At 41.6% G+C, this 23,023-nt stretch overlaps 1 protein-coding gene across 1 annotated transcript in view; it reads right to left on the reverse strand.

The window, feature by feature from the left end:
* The window catches only part of Dscam1 (Down syndrome cell adhesion molecule 1), a 61,554-nt gene that overhangs the window by 24,025 nt on the left and 14,506 nt on the right, over positions 1-23,023 (reverse strand). Inside the window, exons 5-9 of the mRNA XM_070656750.1 lie at positions 21,941-22,090; positions 12,407-12,530; positions 3,756-4,192; positions 3,246-3,502; positions 2,756-3,068 (exon numbers count right to left, since the gene is read on the reverse strand). Of these exons, the coding sequence (XP_070512851.1) occupies positions 2,756-3,068; positions 3,246-3,502; positions 3,756-4,192; positions 12,407-12,530; positions 21,941-22,090 (1,281 nt within the window). The remainder of the gene's footprint in view (positions 1-2,755; positions 3,069-3,245; positions 3,503-3,755; positions 4,193-12,406; positions 12,531-21,940; positions 22,091-23,023) is intronic.

The following is a 23,023-nucleotide window of genomic DNA, read 5'->3' on the forward strand; positions in this document are numbered from 1 at the left end:
CATGATAGAGATGGAACGAACATTCATTTCTTTCGTGATAATCGATTGCATGTACCATTTACAGCCAGATGAGCCGTATGTGTCGTAGCACCAACGCGATTGGATGCAGTACAGGTATAATCGCCGGCGTGTCGGGCCGCGACTGATTCGATAGTTAAGACGCTGTTCTTTCGGTTCGTGCTGCCTACTACTACGTCGGAGTCGCGACTGTCGATCGGCATTCCGTTAAAAGCCCAGGTTATTTCGATAGGCTGATCGCCCTTCGTGACGGAACAGGTGACTGAAACCAGCTCGCCCCAGCTGGCCGGCTCGTCCCCGAAAGAGAAAGGTGGTATTTGCGGGGCAACTGGAAAGAGCGACTGGGAGAAACGAGACAAGAAAAAGCAAGTATCGAGTCGTGATACGACATATCGGGGATCCCTCAATCGCGTAAGTCAAAAACTTTTTTTTTTCATAAATTTTATATTATAATGTCCGTTTCAATCAAACGCGGGTAGATTGCTAGTTGAAGTTGGTATGACGGTGGAATATGTACTTTGGTTTTTCATCATGAAATTTTTCGGCAGGGATGGATTATTCGTTGGATGGAAAAATACTTGAGGTTCGTGACGATAAATATGTACAGCGAGTCTATTACGACGGAAACCGTGCGGAGGGGATTAAGGCCATACCGTTGACAGTCAAAGTTGTCGACCGACTGACAGAACCAGCTAGATTCGACGCGGAACAGGCGTATTCACCGGCGTGGCGCGCCGAGACGCCGTCGATGCTGAGGGTGCTCAAGTGTTTGCTGATTCTGGTGACCGTAATACCCGTATCTTTTGACGTTTCGATTGGCACGCCATCGAACGACCATGATATGTCCATAGGCATATCGCCCTTCAGGATTGAGCAGGGCACGGACACGGAGTCTCCCCAATTGGCGATCTCGGTATTAAAAGCGATTGGTAGAAGCTGCGGCGCGACTAAAGGTCATCATCAAATAAAAGATCATGCTTCATTACCGAAAAAAGGTGCAGCGACGTCGTGAATTATCCTTGTGATAATTCTAACAAACACCTATGCGTTAAGTCAACTACTTATCGAACGATCGCGTAAAAGCTCTCTCGGGGGATTCAAGTAGGCACAGGATTTAACAATATCGAGGCGCAACAAACGGGAGAACAGCTATAATTAGGTGTAGTGCTGTTTGCAAGGTTTGTGCATGGGACGAGGTAAAAGGTGACAAAATGCAACTGAAGAATGAAGAAGACTGTGTTCTCTAGGAACAGATAATCCCGAACCATTGACGGTGAGGACGGTCGAGTGGGACGCAGTTCCAGCCGCGTTTTCAGCGGTGCAAACGTACTCCCCCGCGTGTCTCGCGGTGATGACCGAGATCATAAGCATGCTAACGCGATCCGCGACCTTCTTCGCGAGTACGCCGGAGGAACCGCCCATCTCTTCTCCGGGATAGCTCCAACGTATGTTCAACGGCAGGTCACCGCTCGACACGATACACTGCAGATTCGCAAACTCTCCGGCGTTCATCGGTAGCTTCGTGAACGCGAACTCCTGAACGACTGGCGGCACTGAAGATGGAGGAGCGATGCATGGATGTATACGATTACACGCGTCCTGGTGTCAATGTGCCACGCTCGTGGATATCATAGACATGTCATTTAATAATTTAATTTTTAACTTCAACGATATTATTCCACCCGTGCAAATTTGCAATAAAGTCGTACGATTTTTTTAATTTTAAATTAACAAAACATTATAAAAAAAAGATTCTATAAATTTGATATTAGTGTCGTACGAAGAAATTTGATATCTTATATCGGTAAGAAGCAATGCCTATAACATGCACGGATGCATGGCATCTATTGAGACAATCGCGGGATTGAAAAAGAGATCTGAATTGAAAACAAGCCCATCAGAATTTTCTTACTAACGATTCAATCAGCCACCGCCATACCAACTCCAGACCTTCCACGAATGCGCGTCCTCTCTGTAAATCGACGTACGTTTGCTCTACGTTATTAAGTGCTCGTTAACGAGATCGTCCGTATGCATTTTCGAATCCGTGCCCGTGTCCTACAGTCGCACCCTTTAGAATCTACGACACGATTCCTATAACGCGTGAACGACACCTTCGATAAACAATTTGCCGATACCTCTGGCTTGGTGTCACAATCAATACGGGAATAGTGCAAACAAAGTTTAGTGGTAGTCATATAACGGACAAGACAATCCGCTGTAAATTGCTGCAAATAAAATTCACTATCCTAATATTATAATAATTAACTCTATCCCGTTGATCAGTCGGTTCGTTAGCTGTAAATAAAGTCTTTGTTTTCGAAATTATCGAGGAGACACATTTTGTAAACAATTAAAATTAAATTACTAACTAGAACGTTAATTAGAATAATAAATTTCACACATACAATTGTATGCACACAAATGTGTAATGCATTTATGCTAAATACTGTATATAGCATTATTAATTATTTATTCTAAATGGTGCGTTTAAGATTATCACGTTAACGACAAACGGCAAATTTCAGTCCGCGAATGTTTTGTTACATTGAAATTTTCGTTTAAAAAATTTTAATTAAAATTTAATTGATTAAATATCAAAATGTTAAAAATTCTTTAACTTTTAAGATATTACCGAATTTTATGACTGAATGTAAAATTGATATTTACAAAATTTAAATATTAAATTGCATATAACGAAAAAAATGTAATTAAGAAAATAAGATATCGAACTTACCCATGACTTGAACTTCCAATGTTCCTCGCGCGCTATAGCCTTGTGCATTGCGTGCCACGCAAGTATAAGTTGCTTGGTCGCTCATCCGTTCAACGTTCTCGATGATGAGTGTGCCATTAGGGAAGACTTTTTGCTTTCGGTTGATCGGCAAGACCCTGGTGTCGCGTTCCCAGACGATGCTTTCAATCGGATATCCGGCAACAGGACAAGTGACACGCAGAGTTTCCCCAGCAACGATGGCTTTCTTATCCATGTGGCGAATGAACGGCAGACCGTAGACATTGAGACGAGCAGAGTGTTCAGCAGATCCAACCTGAAATAAAATTACACATTGCACACTTAGAGCATTTGAAAAATTTTAATGAAAAACGTTAATAATTAAAAAAAAAAAACAATTATAAAATAAATATATTATACGTTTATTTATTAATGATTGACGGATAAAATTGAAATAAGAACTTTTATTTTAACTAAAAAATAAAAAACTAACTTTTGATGCAGCAATGCACTTGTAGAGACCACCATCGTTGGTATGAATGCTCGAAATATTCAGATGCGACACGACATCACCATTGACCGTGACGTATTGTCCCACTTGCAGTCTCTCGGTATTTGACAATCGTTTTCCATCAAGTTCCCAGGTAATTTCGGGGGTTGGATTCCCGCTGGCAACACACTTCAAAAACATACTCGGTCCGGGCTGAAGAGTCTCTTCCGCAAAGGCCTGACGGATCTGCGGAGGCTCGACTGTCAATAATCAAAGAGACGAAAAGATAAATAATATAATTTTATTTACGTCGCATGAATAAGAAAATTATTATGTATAATTACAATTAAAAAAAGAAAATATTAATTTGTAAAAAATGTTAATTACAAAATTAATATTAATTTCTAATCGATATAATCATTGACATAAGTTTAAACAATTTTTTTTTAATAAATACACTAACTTCTCAGTATTAATTAATTTAATTAAACGACCGGAAAAAGATGTACTCACATCTTCCACCAAGTTTTAATTCCGCTGTTGCTTGCGCGCTTTCCTGATCGTTTCGAACGAAACACTGATACATTCCCTTGTCTTCCTTCTTCACACTCTCAATCCTCAGCACGCGATCTTCCAATCCAAGGGGCTTTCCATCCTTAAGCCAGGATATAGTTTTGATCGGATTCCCTTGGACGGCGCACGTGAAGGTTGCCGGTCTGCCAAAGTCGATGGTCTGCGTTCTCGGTTCGATTTCCGCGGTCAACGGCGCCGTAACAGTTAAAACGGTCTCCACACTTTCGCCGCCGACGGAATTATTAACGATGCAAAGATACTTTCCGGAATCTTCAACCCGGGCCTCGCGGATGATCAAAGTGCCGCTGACTTGGCGAACGCGTTCATTCAGCTGGACCGGTTGACGCCTCGACGTACCCTCGATGAACTTGTACCATCTGAAACGAGAAGATGAAAACTGCCGATTTTCGCGCCAACGCCGGAACGAGGGCCGCTCGTTCCGTACTTTAAAGCTTAATAAATCTAACTTAATATCGTAAAATGGAACAATAAATATACTGCTGGCTAATATTAATTATATACATTAATAAACTTTCACATAAAATCAGTGATATATCGTAAATACATGTAAAACTTTTCATTAAAAGATAAGCACCTCTTTGTTACATTTGTTATAATAAATAGCATGTAAAATTGCAAAAGAATAAAAATGAGATAGGAAATGACGAATTTGGTAAATTCGGTATTCTGTTTGCTCCATTCTACGCTGCTAAGTATTAAATTCTATACACGGGGCTTTGGGCGTCTCTGGGCACGGCCTTCTGTTTCTGCCATCGGTTTATCGGCGTTACATTTCTCACGCAAAATAATTTCATACACGAACAAAATCGTAATTTAAGAGTAAAACAAGATACTTCTATTTGTAGCCTCACGATCGAGAAGCAATGCAGGCGGGGCGCAACAAAAAGTAATTAAAGACAATTGCGGCGACAACAGATCAGAAGCAAAAGAATGTATATATATATATATAAAAAAGTATTCGCATGTCGGTTCTCGGTACAATAAGGTCCCTAAGGGAGAAGGTGAGGGGCGATTGCAGCGTAAAAGCAAGTACGAACGTTTGTACTCCGTTCGTGACGTATGATTGTTCGCAACGGCACTGATTAGCCTAGGCGGGAGGAGTACAAAACAGAAATGTCAATAATTCACAATAAAACGATATAACCAAGCGAACGCAGCAGCAATCTTTTTTTTCATTTAACGTGGTTGTTGAAGGCAGGTGCTGGTGCAGGGTCACTTTAATACTTTCCTAAGTATGCAACAATATCTCTCACATTGCAATATACGTCGCGACACAGTCACTTAAAAGCTCGCTTTTCAACATTGACCAATTTCGAAACTGAAAACCGGAGTTGCGAGATATTGTCGGATATGTAATCGTAAACGATAAGGGATCGTGGAAGGCGGTCGGGGCGAGGAGCGATAAATACGGCGATAGTGAATTGGCGGTATGTTAAATGGCGATGGTGCAGTTGGACGACGTGAAAAAAGAAAGAAAAAAAACGTTAAGACTCGATTTTCCTCGGTCGCTCAAACACGCTCAAGGTGTACATGAACGAGAGGCTCATTTCTTTACATGTTCTCTTAAACAAGTGAGAGAGAGAGAGGGTGGGAAAATGAATTAATACGAGCGGATGAACGGAGGCACGAGAAGGTGGCAAGGACTTACCAGCCAAATATTGTGGGACTTATTTGGAGGTGTGCAGGTGTAGGGCAACATTGACCGCCCTATTGATCGAGTGACACCCTCTCGGACCACCCGGATCAGCACCGAGGATACCGGGGGAGCAGAGGGCCCGCATCCTTTTCGAGGTCGCGCTTCCGTCACCTATCTCGAGGGTTGAGGGGAGGATCCAGTTGGCACTGAAAACCAACACGTCCGATTGGCCCCGGATCAGGGATACACATTTCGTCGTTAACGCTATCGAAATTGAAAAAGTCATCGAAATCACTGAGTCGCATGAAAATCGAGAGCATCGGCCTTTGTCGATCTTTCTTTTTCAAGTTCTGCTTTAATCTGCGCTCTCTCTCCTTCTCTCCCCCTCTCCTCCTCCTTTCTCTAAGCTCTTTCTCTCACCTTCCGGTCCAGATTTTAAAAGCATTACATTTTATATCTATTTTCGCATTTCCTGTCTGAATTTTACAACCCTATCTCTCTATAAAAGAATTAAAAAAAGAAAGAAAAAAAAAAAAGTTACTCTGCTTCTTTCTTGCCCCTGTCGAATCTTACGGTACCGCCATCCGACACGGGGTAGAGGGTAAGGATGGAAAATATTAAAAATGAATAGAGGATCTGTGCCCCGCGGAGCGTGAGACTACATCCAAATCAGGGAGAAAAGTGATCTATACGGAGGAGTGTACCTAGTTATCGGGGCAGGAAAGCCTTGTGCCGCACACGCCAGCGCCAGAGACTCGCCCTCTACCCCGCGGTACTTAAGACCGTCTCCAGTCGCTTTTGGGGCAGTACGACCAGACGGCTCTGAAATAAACAGATCGCCCAAAGTGTGAGAGCTTCGGTCTCCTCGTAACGTTTTCGATTTCACCCTATTTCTTAATTGCACTTCGGAATCGATTCGCGACGCCGACGTCTGGATTTCAACGGCTAAATGCTTTGTCGTATACGTACCCTATCCTCAGGCCATTGCGTTCGTCCTGGCTTAAGTCGACAGAATTTTTGCATGCAATCTACTCACCTGACCACGGTGCCAATCTCGCCAGATGATTTCGAGTGCATAATCTTGTTATCTTAACGTTTAATTATTTTCATGACGTTTGTACGTAAATAACATATTCTCCGAAGCTTTTCTAGAGTTTACATTATTAATTAATAATTTGGTTATCTATAACTTTCATAGTTTACGTTATCGTATCGTTTATTTTCATACCAAATAGAAACGTCATGCGATAAATTAATGTTTGACGCAAACTCGCTATTTGCTTAATTACGAACTCACGAAATTGTTAGCTCACAAACTGCATCACTTACGAAACAATGCATTATATCTGACTTTCGCTCTCTCTTGCTTGTCGAAAATAGCCTTTCGTGAATTCTGTATAGTTTGATCTGTTAAAAATGTGATTCGCTTTGTCGACGACGATGACGAGGAAAAAAAAAAAAAAGAGATGTAAATTAGCACGTAAAGGAAGACTTCTGAAGTCTACCTTGTAAGAGGTACGGGGTATCCCTGAAGCGAATGGCTCAACGCGATATCTTGACCTTCAATAGCCAGCATAACTTCAAATCCGAATTTCTTGCCCGACGATCGTGGCGCGATTTTATTTGTGCCTTCTGAAATAGCATCGTAAGGAAAAATATAAGTCGAGCGATTCTCGCCAATGTACCTCATCAATGGGACAGGAAAACCCTGCGTCGCGCAGTCCAAGGCCGCCATACCCGTTTTTGGTACATCTATCAATTTGCCACCCTCATAACGTTCGCCAGCAATGCGTGGCGCGACATTGCCGGTTGGTTCTGTAAATCGACGCAAGAACACGAACTAATGTAAACGACATATCTCATTTCTTCAATTAAATCGCGCAATTATACCGCAATTTGAAACATAGACGTTCTTGTACTTGGAAATTGTATGCGTACGCGATTCGAATCTGCGTCGCGATTTCTGACGGATCTGTTGTTGAATGCTTGTACCTGAATGCAGGTGCTGGGAAACCCTGAACTGGACAAGGTAGGCCGACCGTCTGGCCGATTAGAACGTCCCTCCTCAATCCGTTCACATCCTTATCTCGTACATTCGGACGTACGCTGCCTCGCGGTTCTGCAATAGCGCAAACAGGGGGGAAACTGGAGAACGCAACGCTATCATAATCGTCATCGTCGTCGTTATCAAGCGCATTGTTGATGCACAGCACCTCACCCATTTAGGTTGTTTGAAGATGGTAAAATGTGAAGATAACGATTGATAATTTTTTTTATATCCTCAAAAATTACGCTGCACAATATTTTATTCGTTAATATTTTTTAAATATAATTTTTGCTAAAATTCGATAAGTAATTATCAATTATTTGAGAAAAAAAAATTTAAACAAGTCATTTAATTTTATCTAATTTTCGAGCAAATTATAGTAACTCGTAACAGTGACGATTAACGTGAAACTGTTTATTTTTGCTCACCTGAACAGAGGCGACGGACTTGCTTGAGCCTCGCAAAGCAACGTCACCGCGTGACCCTTATTTTTCATCATTTCGTCAAATTTAGATCTAGGCGGCAATCGAGGCGGACTACTTCCAACCGGTTCTAAAAATGAAAAAGGCGAGAGATTCACCTATCGCGAAATCAATCGATATCTTCACATATGTTCCAATCTAATATTAGTACATGATCGGCAAGATGCACTTTTAATTCCGATGAAAGAGAATATCATCGTTTCCTGTCACATTTAACAAAAAGTATTTTAAGAAATAAACAGTATCTAAAAATTTAATAACTGTAATAGAATTTTTTAAATTTCTTTTTTTTTCTTTCCCCGAAGCATCAGAAGTAAACGGCTTTCCTTATATGTGCTCAGGTGCAACAAATGTAATGTTTCAGAAACTCTCCGTATCTCTTATTTAATTTTCATCCCGCGGAGATTCTTATCAGTAGCCAACATTTGTATCGCGCTCACGTCGGCATACCTGAAGACAGGAAGTGGATTTGCTTGAGCCTGACACAGCATCGCCATCGAGGTACGCGACGCGACCGAGAAGACAGTTATTTTAGCTGTCGGTGGTACTTTCGGTATTGCGCCACTTACTGGCTCTAGATGGATAAACAATAAACTGATGTAGCGAGTCGACTCTACGGGTCGCTTGAGCGAGCAAAAATTCCTGCCGAAAATATATTTTTCCAAACATTTTAAGCGCAAGAGACGATATTACGGCAGAGAATCTCTGCTGTAAAATGCGAGCGGTTATCTTTGTAAATACCTATAAGCTGGAAGAGGGTGTCCCTGCGCGGGGCATAACATTGTTACAGCCACTCCAACGACACTTGCGAGAACGTCATATTTAGACGTGGAAGCGACTCTAGGCTTGGCACCGTTTACGGGTTCTACAGAATGATAATGTTACGAGAACGATAGCGTATCAGATAAGAAGACGAAAATTTAACCCAGTTAATTAAATGTCGATAGACTGACCTAAATGCGGGAGCAGGGAACGCCTGAGCGTCGCACAACAAACTGATTTCGGCGTCGTTCGCCACTTCGAAGGAATTGCTCTTTGCCATTTTCGGGAATTTCGGAGACACTCGACCTGCCGGCTCTAATCCGCAAATAAAATTTATTATTTCCCTCGGAATAATATATTTGCATCTGGACAGAACGCGCCACCGCCGTGTAATATTGTTTTTACTAAATCGTTTATTGAGTTAAAAATAATATTGCACATAAATGTAGATGAAGGTAATCAAATGTAGTAAACTGACCTAAACGCGGGAGCAGGGAATGCCTGTGCGTCACACAATAAACTTATTTCGGCATCGTTCGCCACCTCGAATGAATCAATTTTTGCTGATTTTGGAAACTTTGGAGACACTCGACCTGCTGGCTCTAACGTAAAAAAAATGATCTATTACTTTTCTTAAAATGACATTCGAGAACGGGACGCGCCACCGCCGTTTTAATTACATTTGAGTAATTAAAAAAATTATATTAAAAACTGCTTGTTATTAAATAAAATATACAAGTAATTTTTATATAACCATAGCTCAAAAACGTAAAATTGTTCGTCGTGTAATGCTTTAGCAGCAACTAAGTATTTCTGTCGGTTTAAAGACTTAATTACGCGGTTTATTACCAGCTCGTTAACAACGTTACCTGTGAGTCGGAGGTGGCGATGCTTGAGCCGCGCAAGTTAGCGCGAGCGACGATCTCGCATTTCTCACGTAAGTGCTGCTTTTCGCGTCGCTCTGAAAGGCGGGTGCCTTCGATCCCACGGGCTCTGAAGCGAAGCGAAAAAGCACGCGTCTCAGTAGCCTTCGATAATTCTTACAGTCTCGATTACCTGAACGACGGTATTGGGAACCCCTGCGCAGGACATTGCAAGCTCGATGCGCTTCCGGAGGCGCGTATAAACGAGTTGACGCGATCGTCGCTCGAGAATTTCGGCCCTTTCGCTCCCATCGGCTCTGGCAATACAAGAATTCGATTTCGGAATTTAAAAAAAAAAGGCACGAACAACGCTGTCAGTACCTGAACGCTGGTACCGGATGACCCTGCGCTTGACACTGCATCGCGAATCCGACCGCCGACTTAGTTCGCAGCCATCGTTTCACGTCGCCCGTGACGGAGGGAGCCTTACTGCCTATCGGTTCTTTACGCAAACATTATTTTGATTGTGCAAATATATTAAAAAAAAAAAAAAATAAAAAAAAAATTAATATTTTTGTTAATTAATTTTATTCGATTAAACGTATATCGCTGCTGGCGTAATTAAAAATTATTTCAATCGATATAACTCGCCCGTAATTTACCTGAACGCTGGCACAGGGTAAGCTTGCCCTTGGCAAAGAATCACGATGTGCGTACCGGTGCGCCTTTCCATCAGACTGCCCTTCTCTCCCAAAATCGAAGGCGCTTTACTGCCGACCGGTTCTATTGACGTACAGTACATTTTAATCGTTCGCAAAAAGGGACCGCGCGAGAATGTCTTTACCTAAAACTGGGCACAGGGTAGCCTTGACCCGGGCACGTCAAAACCACGCTGGATCTCGCTATCATCTCTTTCCACCCGCGTTTCATTTCGCCGATCAGCGCCGGTGCCTTACTTCCGATCGGCTCTGACGATTCAAAAAAGGTAAAACCATGTATCTAAATAGATATTTAAACGTTTTTCGTCGCGATTAGCCTACTGCGCGTATTGACTGTCAACGCGCGCTCGACCGCCGAGGTCGCCAGTTGCCGGGGACCGCGGTCAGCTGCGAGCACGTGCGCGTGTTACGTCGGCCGGCAGCCATCATTGTTGCACGGTACACGTGGCGGGAAGCCGCGTGGCGGCGGCCGGCGGGTCCAGAGGTCAGCGGCCGCGGCAGCCGAGCGCGCGTAGAGATAGGTCAAGACGCGTAGTAAAGTACTAGTACGCGGAAAAAATCGTTTAAATATCTGGCTTTTTTGGCTCGTTATTAGACGCTTTGAACGTTACGTTTCTGGCTCAGTGCTGGAAAGTTTTGCTACAGTCACGAGATGAACCTTGGCTAAGTATTTACGTACAAACAAAAATTTGTTTTTAATTCTTTTTTTGTAAAAAAAAAATTTGTCCCGGTTTTTTTTTTTTTTAATCTAAATTACATGTTTATTTCTGCATTAAAAAAATGTACCTAAAATTGGGAACAGGGTGACCCTGAGCTGGGCAGAATAATATGACCGTGTAGCCTGCCCTTCGTTCCTTCCATCCGCCTTTTAAATCGCCTGTCAATGCTGGCGCTTTGCTGCCAACCGGTTCTGGCGGACAAAAGCCACCGAGAAATCAGGAAAAAGTGGTACGCGCAACACGTGTTTCATTAACTGCGGTTAACTTTACCTAAAAGAGGGTACAGGATATCCCTGCGCCGGACATGGTAATACTGCGCTCGAGCCCGCTCTTTTCTTCAGCCATCCCCCTCGTATCTCGTTCACGAGAGCCGGAGCTTTAGTTCCGATCGGCTCTAACGATTGCAAATGTCCATGCGATAAATTTAAATTTATTTTAAATTGAGAGCTATATCTTACGAGACGTATCAAACTTCATTATCCTTTTTTTTTACGTCATTACCTAAATGAGGGAACAGGATATCCCTGTGCTGGGCACGACAACACGACGCTGGAGTTCTCTCTTTTCTTCAGCCATCCAGCTCTCAACTCGCTCAAAGCCGGAGCTTTAGTTCCAATTGGCTCTAACGATTACAAACGTGCACGATAAAGCAACTAGGACTTGATTAAATTAATTGCTATCAATTGTATGCATATTCCTATCAGTTATGCGCGTTTAAGATTAATTAATTCTGTTTTACACTTAAAGAAGAGCGGCACGTGCGTTTGTTATTGTAAATTAGAAACTGGAGCGAATCCAGCAAAGTAAAAAATAAAAAAAATTTAATAGTTTTTACTTTGACGCGGTTTACTCTGGCAGCTTGAAATTTATCCTAAATTAACACCAACGCTATCGAGTCTACTTTCCATGCCGTTACCTAAAAGAGGGTACAGGATAGCCTTGCGCCGGGCAAAATAACACGAGAGCAGACCGCGCTCCGATCTCCATCAGCACGCCCTTCACGATCCCGGTTATCGCTGGTGCTTTACTTCCGACCGGCTCTAATCATTTATACAACGATTTCTCAGCAGTCTGATATTTTTATTCGACACAAAACGCCCGTCCGGGCTTTTTATGTAACCTTTCCGATGGAACAGGAGACCCCTTCGTTAGCGGGAAACGGAGCGGAAAACCGGAGCATAAAATAGCGCGTTGAAGATAAAACACGAAACAAAGAAGCGATAACTTGTGCTTTACGTACCTAATCATTCGCGATTTTTAATTTTAACTGTAAAATGCAGTTTGCTTTTTTTTTTCTTTCTTTTCTTTTACATATATATGTATATATAGAGACGTTATGTACCTAAAAGAAGGTACAGGATATCCCTGTGCTGGACACGGTAATACGACGCTGGATGCTCTGGCTTTTTCCATCCATACACCTTTTACATCACCCGTGAAAGTAGGCGCCTTGCTGCCTACAGGCTCTAATGTAAAAAAAAACCCATGCGGTAAAAAATAAACAATACGAAAATCGTATTTTATCTTTAAAGGGACAGGGCACCCTTCTTCGATTAACAGAAAAATTAATAAAGTAATTTTTAACCTTCAAACAATTAGCAACATAACGTGAGACTCGCGATTAGAAAATTAACACAAACGCAAATGTATTTAAGCAACGATGAAAAAAAAAAAAAAAAGATCGCTAAAAATGAACGAAAAATGTCTTTTTATAAAAAATAAAAAAAAAAAGACACAGAAACGAGATTTACCTAAAAGAAGGCACCGGGTAGCCCTGCGCAGGGCAAAACTGTACGACGCTGGAACCAGCTTTACTACTCATCCAACCTCCTTTTAAAGTGCCCGTCAACGTCGGTGCTTTGCTTCCTACCGGCTCTAACAATTTATAGACAGATCATGCTATAAGAATCACTTATTGCTCGGCTTTACTACTTGTGTGCATGTAGTACCTATACGTTGGAACCGGGAACCCCTGTGCAGGACAAAAGAGAGTCAGATCGTCTCCACGAACGCGATCGTACCAGGCCTTCTTCGCGTCGCTCGAAAATTTCGGCTTCTTCGTGGCGACTGGCTCTGATCAAACGACGAAAAGAAAAAAAGAAAACAAAAAAACATTCTTTGCATGCCGCAAAAATTCTCGCCATTCTATTTTATAGCTTCGAACAGCTCATGTACCTATACGCGGGAACTGGGAACCCCTGAGCGGGACACAGCAGGGTCAGATCTTCTCCCCGTTTCCGATCGTATCCAGCGAATTTCGCATCGCTCGAGAACTTGGGCTTCTTCGTGGCGACTGGTTCTAATTACATCGAGGGGAAGCATGAAGCAATCATCGCATTACATCAATCTCCGGCGTATTTTAAACGCGAACATATCCCGAATAACCACAATGGAGAATCATTAAATCTCCATATATCGCCAATTTATTACAAAATGCATTATTACGAATATCAAATCGCGGAACCGCATGTCGCGTGAATTGAAATTATTAATGACGATGTAATTATTCGGTACCTGGTAACGGGAATAGGATGCCCCTGCGCGTTACATAACATGCTCACTTCCAATCCGCGATTACGAACGAGAGAGAACGTTTTTACATCTCCAATAAATGCGGGCGCTTTGCTTCCCATCGGTTCTAAATGGGAGAATAAAAGACGTTACGGAAAAAAATGTCTATTGCCTCGTACAATCAACCGAACCCTCGGACAGAGTTCCCCTCGTCGACTTTTGCAGCCACCGTTTCGTAAAAAGATATTTTAAAACAATTAATTGGGGTTCTTTTGTTATAAATAAATATTTAATAAATCAAAGTAATAATATTGGGAATTATGTAACTGCGCTCCGAAATAAAATACTTTAATACGCGAAATAACTTGCATTACTCGAATAATTTTCACAGGCAAATAAAAATTGCTTGTGAAACCAAGTTATTACTATTTTACGTGATCGATGTTATTTGAATCCTTACTAAATGTCGTACCTAGAGACGGGAGGAGGATGGCCTTGAGCATTGCACGGAAGACTGACTTCTGCATTCGCTTTCCGCGCCAATAAAGATATCTTTGCTTCACCAGCAAATGCGGGCGCCTTACTCCCGACAGGCTCTAAAGAATATTCAAGTCTCGTCGTTATTACTAAGAATTTGCAACCCAATTTTTTTCCACCCTCATTTACAGCGGGGACAGGGTTTTTTCTCCCCTTGTCTACAACGAATTAGTTAAGCGTTGCGCGTTATTAAATTCATTTTCTAAATAAAACAGCTTGAAAATAAAATGTTTCTCTTATAAAAATATCGCTTTGATAATGCCTCCTTAAATCCTTATTAAATAATAACGCTGGAATAATTCTTCCTACCTAGATACTGGAGGAGGATGACCCTGAGCGTTACAAGGCAGGCTAACATCCATGTTCGCTTTGCGCACCAGCAGAGATAACTTTGCATCACCCGCGAAAGCGGGTGCTTTGCTTCCGACGGGTTCTAAAGAATGTTAAATTATCTTTTTTTTTTGGAAAATTATCTTTTCGTACGCTTTTCTACACCCTGCGCGCGGGAACAGGATTTCCCCTCTACAAGCTCGATTTTGATCGACCGATATAAATTAATTCTGCTTCTTGCGAACGAATTTAAATTTTATCTACATCGATGAAACGAATAATGATTTTCTTTTCATAAAATCGATATTTTTTAAATTATAAATTTAAAAGCTATTACCTAGTAGTGGGCACAGGGCTTCCCTGAGCAGCACAGAAAATACTAATAGGTTGTCCTTCGTGTCTTCCGATAGTACGACTTAAATCGTCTGACGTTAATCTAGGTGATCTGGCACCTATCGGCTCTGAAATCGACGAAAATGGATCCGCGCTTAAGCACCTCTTACGGATGATTACCTGGCAGTTGGGATGGGAAATCCCTGAGCGTTGCAGGCAAGCACCACATCCGTACCCATGCGCCTAGGATAGGCTCTGAGAGTGTCATCGGTGGAGAAAATCGGCGATTTAAATCCGACCGGTTCTACGAGAGAACGTGACGGAAACTCGCCATGTCGTGAATAGTACGAGAATTATCAATAACGTAATTAAGAAAAATTATTAACAACTCCGCGACTAAAAATTACTGATACAAGTGCACGTTATCTCGACGTGATTGTGAAGAAAGTCGGCAAAATTTATTCGCGTCTCACCTTGAAATTGGAACAGGGTAACCTTGCACCGGGCACATCAGGCTCGCTGCACCATGCGCCCTAGCTTCCATGAACTCAACTTTACGTACACTTGGCAATTTGGGTTTCGCGCTCGACGTCGGCTCTAAGAGGCGCACGAGGACGAGAATAAGCATTGTTAAGCATGGAGACTGGTACTGACCGTGTAATGGGAACAGGGAACCCTTGTGCAGGGCAAGTCATCGACACCGCGGTAGAACTCGGCGTTGGCCTCACCACTTTTATGTCGGCATTCGTAAACTTCGGTTTCGCGCTGGACACGGGTTCTACATTGAGAAATTATTAGGCTATCACGCGTGCCGGTATTACACGATACGTTCTGAACGCTGGGACTGGATATTTATCACGAGAATTAAAATTAAATCTTACGTAACTTAATTTCAAAAGCATAAAATAATTTGTCGAAAAATGTATAAATATTTCAAACACTATGTATAAAAATCAATAATTACTAAGTATAAAAAAAAAATAAGTTTTACTATACTTGACAAATAGTTTTCTTTTTAATTCTTTTTTTGAAAATTTTTCTTTAAATACACGTAATTTTTTGTAAGTGTTACAATAAAATATTAATTAGATCCAAGTATTAATCAGACGCGAATAGAGGTAGAAAATAATGCATATTATTTTTGTGCCGAAGAAAATTGGAAAAACGAAAAGAAATTGAATCGGATCCTGAACGCAATTTAAATAATAGAAAAACGCGATTAAGCCGGAAGAAAAATCGATTGCTATCCTTTAATGTTTACTTTTCATCGTGTTTACTCAATCGCCTTCTGCATGTAACCGTACGAACAACCGATATACCTATTCAAATAATCTTTTATGTTTGATATACCTGTAATTCGGCACTGGGAATGCCTGAGCTGGACATGGTAAAGTTAAAGGTTGCTCGCGTTGCACCGTGTACGTTGTGTACGTGCGAGAATTTTCGGTCATTGGAAATTTTGGTTTCGTACTGGTAACTGGTTCTACAAAAAAAGAACCAAATTCGTAAATTGTCGCCGATATCTGTGATTATTGCAAAGATTCAATGCTTCGTTGTGATCAATTAAAATCGGCAAATGCGAGCGATAGACGTGGACGATTTTGTTTTATCTTTTTTAATGCTTAAGAAACCCTATACCGGGACAAGGCAACTCTGTATAATCAAACGCACCGTATTGACCACCCAGGGGCTAGTGACCGTCGTGGGGAAGGTAATCACCCGCCGTGACGTGTCCTTGATGATTTCACTCGCCGACGGCGCAATCAAAGGCCACCCCCGAAACAGATGGCAAGGAGAGCACTGGCGAATATGAAGTTAAAGAGCAATTTACCTGAACGCCGGCACGGGGAACCCCTGAACGGGACACAAGAGCGTCGCGATGGAACCCAATATCGCATTCGGATTCGTCGATTTCACGTCCAACGCCGTTAATTTCGGTTTCGAGCTCGACAACGGTTCTACGTAACCAGAAATGCGAATCAACAGATACCAAGTTGTACGTAGGGAATCGATTCCCGCGTACTTTACGACTGCTAACTTACTTGAAGACTGGGACGGGATACGCCTGAGCGGGACACTGCAGTGTCACACCTTGCATTTCTGCGATCTCAAACGTTCGGCTTTTATCGATAGTGGAGAACTTGGGTTTTGCGAAACCGACCGGCTCTATAAATCAAACTTCTAATCAAAGTCTCGATCTGCTGTCAGACACATTTCATTATTAAAGTGAAAAAAATTGCATTTAAAATTTACCTATATATCTCTTTTATCTCAAAACTATTGTGCAATAAATTATAATATGCATTATTATTATTATTGTCAAGTGCTTATTGAATCTTGAATGGCAAATAAAATAAAATAATACTGATATTGACGTAAATCCGGTTTAATATGCGAAATCAATACTGGGACAGAGTAACCGGCCTTAGAAAGAAGAAGCCCTCGGACGTTCTCCGTCAGGTTCCTGATCTCTTCGCGACAATAGCGAGAGATCGACCAATACATGAACCTACCTATACGAGGCGAGCGGAAATGCCTGAGCCGGGCATAACAACGTAAAGCCCATGCCTTTTGTAACGCGTAGTCCAACGTCGTTTACAGACGGAAACCGAGGCTTGGTGCTTGACGCGGGTTCTAAAAACAGAACGCTAGACAGTTCGGTACTCACAAAGCTAGTCGGCGCCAAGTGCTTTAACTATGCTGGAATAGGGTTTGCCCCCCTCGTTAATAACGGCGGACATTTTACGTTGATATAACGATTAAATGAGAATTAACCTACTTTAAACATGTTACAACAATATGTCGAATATTTAGAAATACCATGAATAAGAAGCTCGGAGAAAAATCGTATAAAATAAAATTTATGTCAAGCAATTCAGACGTTAATTACGCGACGAAATATTAAACACGGTGTAAAATACGGAGGGAGACGGGAAGTACATAAATTTTTTATCTCTTTATTCTCTTTGAGAATAATGCACAAACGCCTACCTATAGAAAGGCACCGGGAACCCTTGAGCAGGACAAAGAAGAGTGGTGCCTTTTTGCGAGGAAACGCTAAATCGCTGAAGATCACTCGAGCCGGACAGTTGCGGTCGCGTGCTAGACGCCGGTTCTGGCGGAAAGATTTCTCTCTTTTTTTTCTTTTACGGAAGAAAAAAGAAGTCTTTACCTGTACGATGGGACGGGGAACCCTTGAGCAGGACACAGTAACGTCATCGCACCGCCTAGATACACTTTGAACGTCTGCGAATCCGCCAGAGATGGAAATTTCGGGCGAGCACTTGCGACTGGTTCTATGAAAGTTCGAAGATGCCAGCGAGACGCGATATTTACTTTTTCTTACGCTACCAATTATACATGTGATATACAAACATAATTGTTAGCAAGTTCGTACATGTTGTTAGTAACCTGCTATAATTTATATATGACCGATATCGATTTATTAATAACGTTTGTGCTCAAGTTAAAATTCGACGGCTCATACCGGTCGCCATCAAGATAAGAAGAGGATAATCATAAAGACGACGATGAAATGCGCGAAATACCTTCGTGAGTTTCGGACTTACTTTTGAAAAGGGACAGGGAACCCTTGAACGGGACACAATAAAGTGGCGGATCCACCTTTGATCATGCGAAATCCTCTGATGTCATCTATCGTCGGAAATTTCGGTTTTACGCTGCCGACCGGCTCTAAACATTATCAAACAGCAACCCACGCTGCATATGATACTTGCTAATTGAAATATCGTCCAAATACGGAGAGACGGGGGACCCCTGAGACTCGAAATTCACGTTTTCCAAAATTTCGCGATAAAAACGTAACAAACACGATGCTATATTTTTTCTTATATTAATTTTCGTATTAGATTATCTATAAATACTGTATAAAAAAAAATATAAAACATAGCAAAAGAAGATTATCTTTTTAGCAACAAAAATAAAAACTATATGAGTAAAAAAAAAAACAAGAAAGAAATAAGATTACAGAACCGTAAAATAAAACATTATTTTGTTAACACCTGTCGGGATTTTAAAATGCTTAAATATTAAACTAAGATCACGTCGTTAATTAAAAAACGATAAAGTATGAAATGAGAGAACTGTTGCGCGATGTCGAGAGTATTACCGTCTTTATCATTAACAGCGTTATCGCAAGTGCGAAATATTTAATTGCAATATCTTAATGGAAAGCTCGCTACATGTCCGAAGTGACATCGAGGCATTCCATGATATAGTACCTATGCGACGGGACCGGGAAACCCTGTGCAGGGCATAAGAGCGGCAGAGTTCCATTCGTGAACGTGACAAGGCCATTTATATTGCTGATGCTGGGGAATTTCGGACGTACGCTTCCCACGGGCTCTGCCACGAAATCCGAAAAGAAGCGAGAAAAAAAAGAAAAGCACTTAGCGATTTTCATGTGGCGCGACTTACTTGTACAGGGGGACAGGGGAACCCTGAGCGGGGCACAGCAACGTGACCGAGCCGTCCTTCGTCGTGCGGAAACTCCTGGAGTCGTCGATCGTCGGGAACTTGGGCCTCACGCTGCCGATCGGCTCTGATCATATCGTTTATAATTGGGAACTTGCGCGCCCGCGACGAACGGTCATCCCGAAGGACTCGCGTTCGTTTGCGGCGAGGGGGCAGTAATTTCTACCTGTACAGAGGAACGGGGAACCCCTGTGCCGGGCACATCAGGGCTGGGGAATCTCCAACGAACGTCCGGAAACCGCGAACATCATCCGTCGACGGAATCTTTGGGCGCACGCTACCCACCGGCTCTAAAAAGCACGCCGTTCTTGTTTTTGATTTCTTTGGACTCGCATGTGACATTAATACAGAGGAAAAATCATTCTTGCGAAAAGGTAAAACGATAAACTGACAGTATCGGTAATCGTATTCGGATATATCCGAGTGCCTTCAGAAATAACGAAAACTAATTCTGCTTCAATCGAAGCAGGAAATAGGAACGGGGAACCCCTGTGCACACATATTTATACACGATACTATAAAACACGACTTGGCGAATAATGATACTTGTATTATAATCTTAAAATTTCTTTCGAACGAATTAAGACAATATCTAGTTACAAAGAGCGTGTTATTCCTTCTTTCGCGTCGAATCATACTGATGCAAGCTACTTTCTATTCGTTGAATAGTTTTAATTAATAAGTTAAATCTGCGCTCTGGTCAAGAATATCGTACCTATGAGATGGTACTGGAAATCCTTGGGCAGGACACAGAAGTGGTATGTTTCCTTCCAAGTGAACGGAAAGTCCGTTTAAGTTGTCCATCGTAGGAAATTTTGGTCGTACACTTCCAACGGGTTCTGTGTAACGAAAAGTCAGCGGAACCGTATACTTGCCAAGCCCCCAGCTCGTATCGCTAATTATCGCTATTATAACTACATTGCATCTTGCTCTAGTTAGATTTCAGATTGCAACATCACGTCGAGTGACTCGCAGCTTTGCCTACGCGCAATTGCGCTCATTCGTTCGGTAACAAAGAGATTCATTTATCGGTGCCATCTTGCCGATCAATGTAATACTCGTTGACTACGCGAAGCGAAAGTGGTTTCGCGTTCAATGTCGCGTTCAAACGCGGTGAATCAGTCGATGTAGATTAAAAAAAAAAAAAGACTTCTTGACTCTCGACTATCTGAATCGCGCGATAATGATACAGGTCGCATTAAAAATACTCGAAAATAAAATTCTGCATATGTAATTTGATGCCTCATTAACTTAATATAAAATTTTACTTTTATAAAACAAACAATATAAAACATGACTAGAAAGAAAACTCTTTTTGATTAAAAAAAAAAAGAAAAAAGTATGGCTGGTATCATCGTCGCATTTAAAAGCTCGAATATTCCTGCGGCTAATTTACTGTAAAAGCGAATAAAGATTCGATCGATTCCGCCTAATTCACAGCACAGAACGGAGCTCAGCTGCGTCGAGTGTTACGTCTATTGAACTACGCAGCATCCACACGGTGAGGTTCTCGGCTGAAAGAACATGTTCCGTAAACTTACCACGCGAGAGCGAAGGACAGAGCCCGGAGATCGCGGAAGGCGCCGCAAAACGAAGGAATTTCGCACAAGTCATTTCTCTCTTTCTACTTTTCATTTGTCTTTCATCTTTTTGAACAATTCCTCTCGAAACCGATCATGTCAAGAGTCGAGTTTTGGGCGGGCGGTGGCGCGTGCCCGCAGGGGTACCCTGTCCCAGCATTCAGGTTCACCCCCGAGCTTGATCGCGCTGAATGCCGGACATACATTTCGGCTTTTACAAATCGGAATAAAAAAAAAAAAAAAAAAAGAAAAGTAAAAAAACCCAACATTCAAATTGTACGTACATACGTCATCAAAGTTTCTCTTGACTTTTGACGTTTTCGAAGGAACTGATTAAGTGTCGATCAAACTCGTTGGCGCTAACGATTGCACGTTCGTCGAACGTGACTACAGATCCAAAAAGAAAACTGATTTTCCAAAGATATAAAATTAATTTATTGCAATGATAAAAGTAATTTAGAAATTGAGTCTGAAAATTGCACAGCGGTTGCTTGTAATTTTATATATATTTACTTTCGATATGGAAAATCAGTTATCTCGTGGATAATAGTTTCGAACCCAGACACCTCGCAATAAAATAGACAGCTATTAAAAATAGTATTAAAAATTGAATTGCGAAATTTATATTTAATCAAAAGAAATATATAAACTAATATTAAAATAAAAAAAAAATAAAAAAAGAAAAAGAAAGAAAGAAAAAAATAATTTTTATACGTATTATAATATCAACTCCATGTTTATTCGATTAATTCGAAATTAATTCAATAGGTAAACGAATTATTGCACGATAGTAATTTTGCAATTAATTAGCCCGTATAATTAACATACAGCCTGTACAAATTAATCGGCCCAAACAGTTGCGGTAATTCGTAAAGTTCAAAGTGTAAACTGGTATCCAGGTCCGAAACCGGAAATACGATTCTGATTCTCTTCGAAAAAAAAAAAGAAAAAGCACCGACGCGGAACGTTGATTAGTGAGGCTGCAGCTCTCCGCTTACGTCGAGGAATAATTGAAAAAACGTTTGCAACGAGAACGTCGAATCAGAATCGCGATTTCCGTATAAAAGAAACGAAAAATTGCGTTGACTTACCAGTAATGACGAGACGTCCTTTCGTCGCGGATAGCCTGGTCTCACCGGTGAGCCTGTGCTTCGTGCGGCATTGGTAAGTCTTGTATCCATCTTCGGGTCCGACGTCTCTAATGTGCAGCTCGCCGGACGGCAACACCAAGTATTTTCCATCTAAACCCGTCCAAAGTTGCACACGTTAATCACTGCGCATTAGCCTCGCTTACGTGACTCGTTAGGATAATCGATTGAACCGTTTGATATCGCGCGACATCATTAGCAATTGATTAGCTGCGATTACATCACTGTCGATTAATTACAAACGTACGCGTGTCATTAGTACGAAGGAAAAATCGATTATCCCGACCCGCACGATGCTCGAACGATAATCCCGAGGAATTATAAAACTTCGAGCACAATGCCGTTATGTTTAATGCACATGCATATTCTTCATATACGAATCTGTCGAACGCCGAATGGATACGGACCCTTTCTCAATTTCCCGCTTCGGCGGTTCGGCGAATTCTTTAAGAAAGCAAAGCACGTTCGCCAAACAACAGCAAGGGAATCTTGCGCCCCATGTCTACCGTACAGAGTCTTGAGAGAGACATTATGCGAGATCACGTCTTCATCTCTTTGCAAATGTAAATGGATGACGCGCATTATTCCCTTCGCTTATTGAAGCATCCAGGAAATCTACTTGTTTTTTGTATTTATAATCCAATAACAATTAAAAAAAAAAAAAAAAAACACATTAATTTAAAAATCTGCAGAGTTTGTTACAATATCATAAATAATGATAAATAAACTGATTTATAAAGACATTTTTACTATCAATTATTGTCGCGGACTTATATAAACTGCTTCCGTTGAACAACTATGTGTATAATTACTTGACGTAGATTATCTCAACGAACGAGATATAACGAATTGCTTGTTAATCCGTTTTACACGTTAAAGTTAATCTCCATCGTAGTTGAAACTGCAGTTTCAACGCTTCTAACGAATCTGATCGCTTCTGTGGTCGAATCCCATCGACAAACGAGACTTCCTGGATAGGCAAACTAGTTTCATGCGATCGTACAAGCGGTGTCCACAGCCATTTAG

Source organism: Cardiocondyla obscurior, linkage group LG05 (genome assembly GCF_019399895.1).
Source record: "Cardiocondyla obscurior isolate alpha-2009 linkage group LG05, Cobs3.1, whole genome shotgun sequence".
Taxonomy (NCBI): Eukaryota; Metazoa; Arthropoda; class Insecta; order Hymenoptera; family Formicidae; genus Cardiocondyla; species Cardiocondyla obscurior.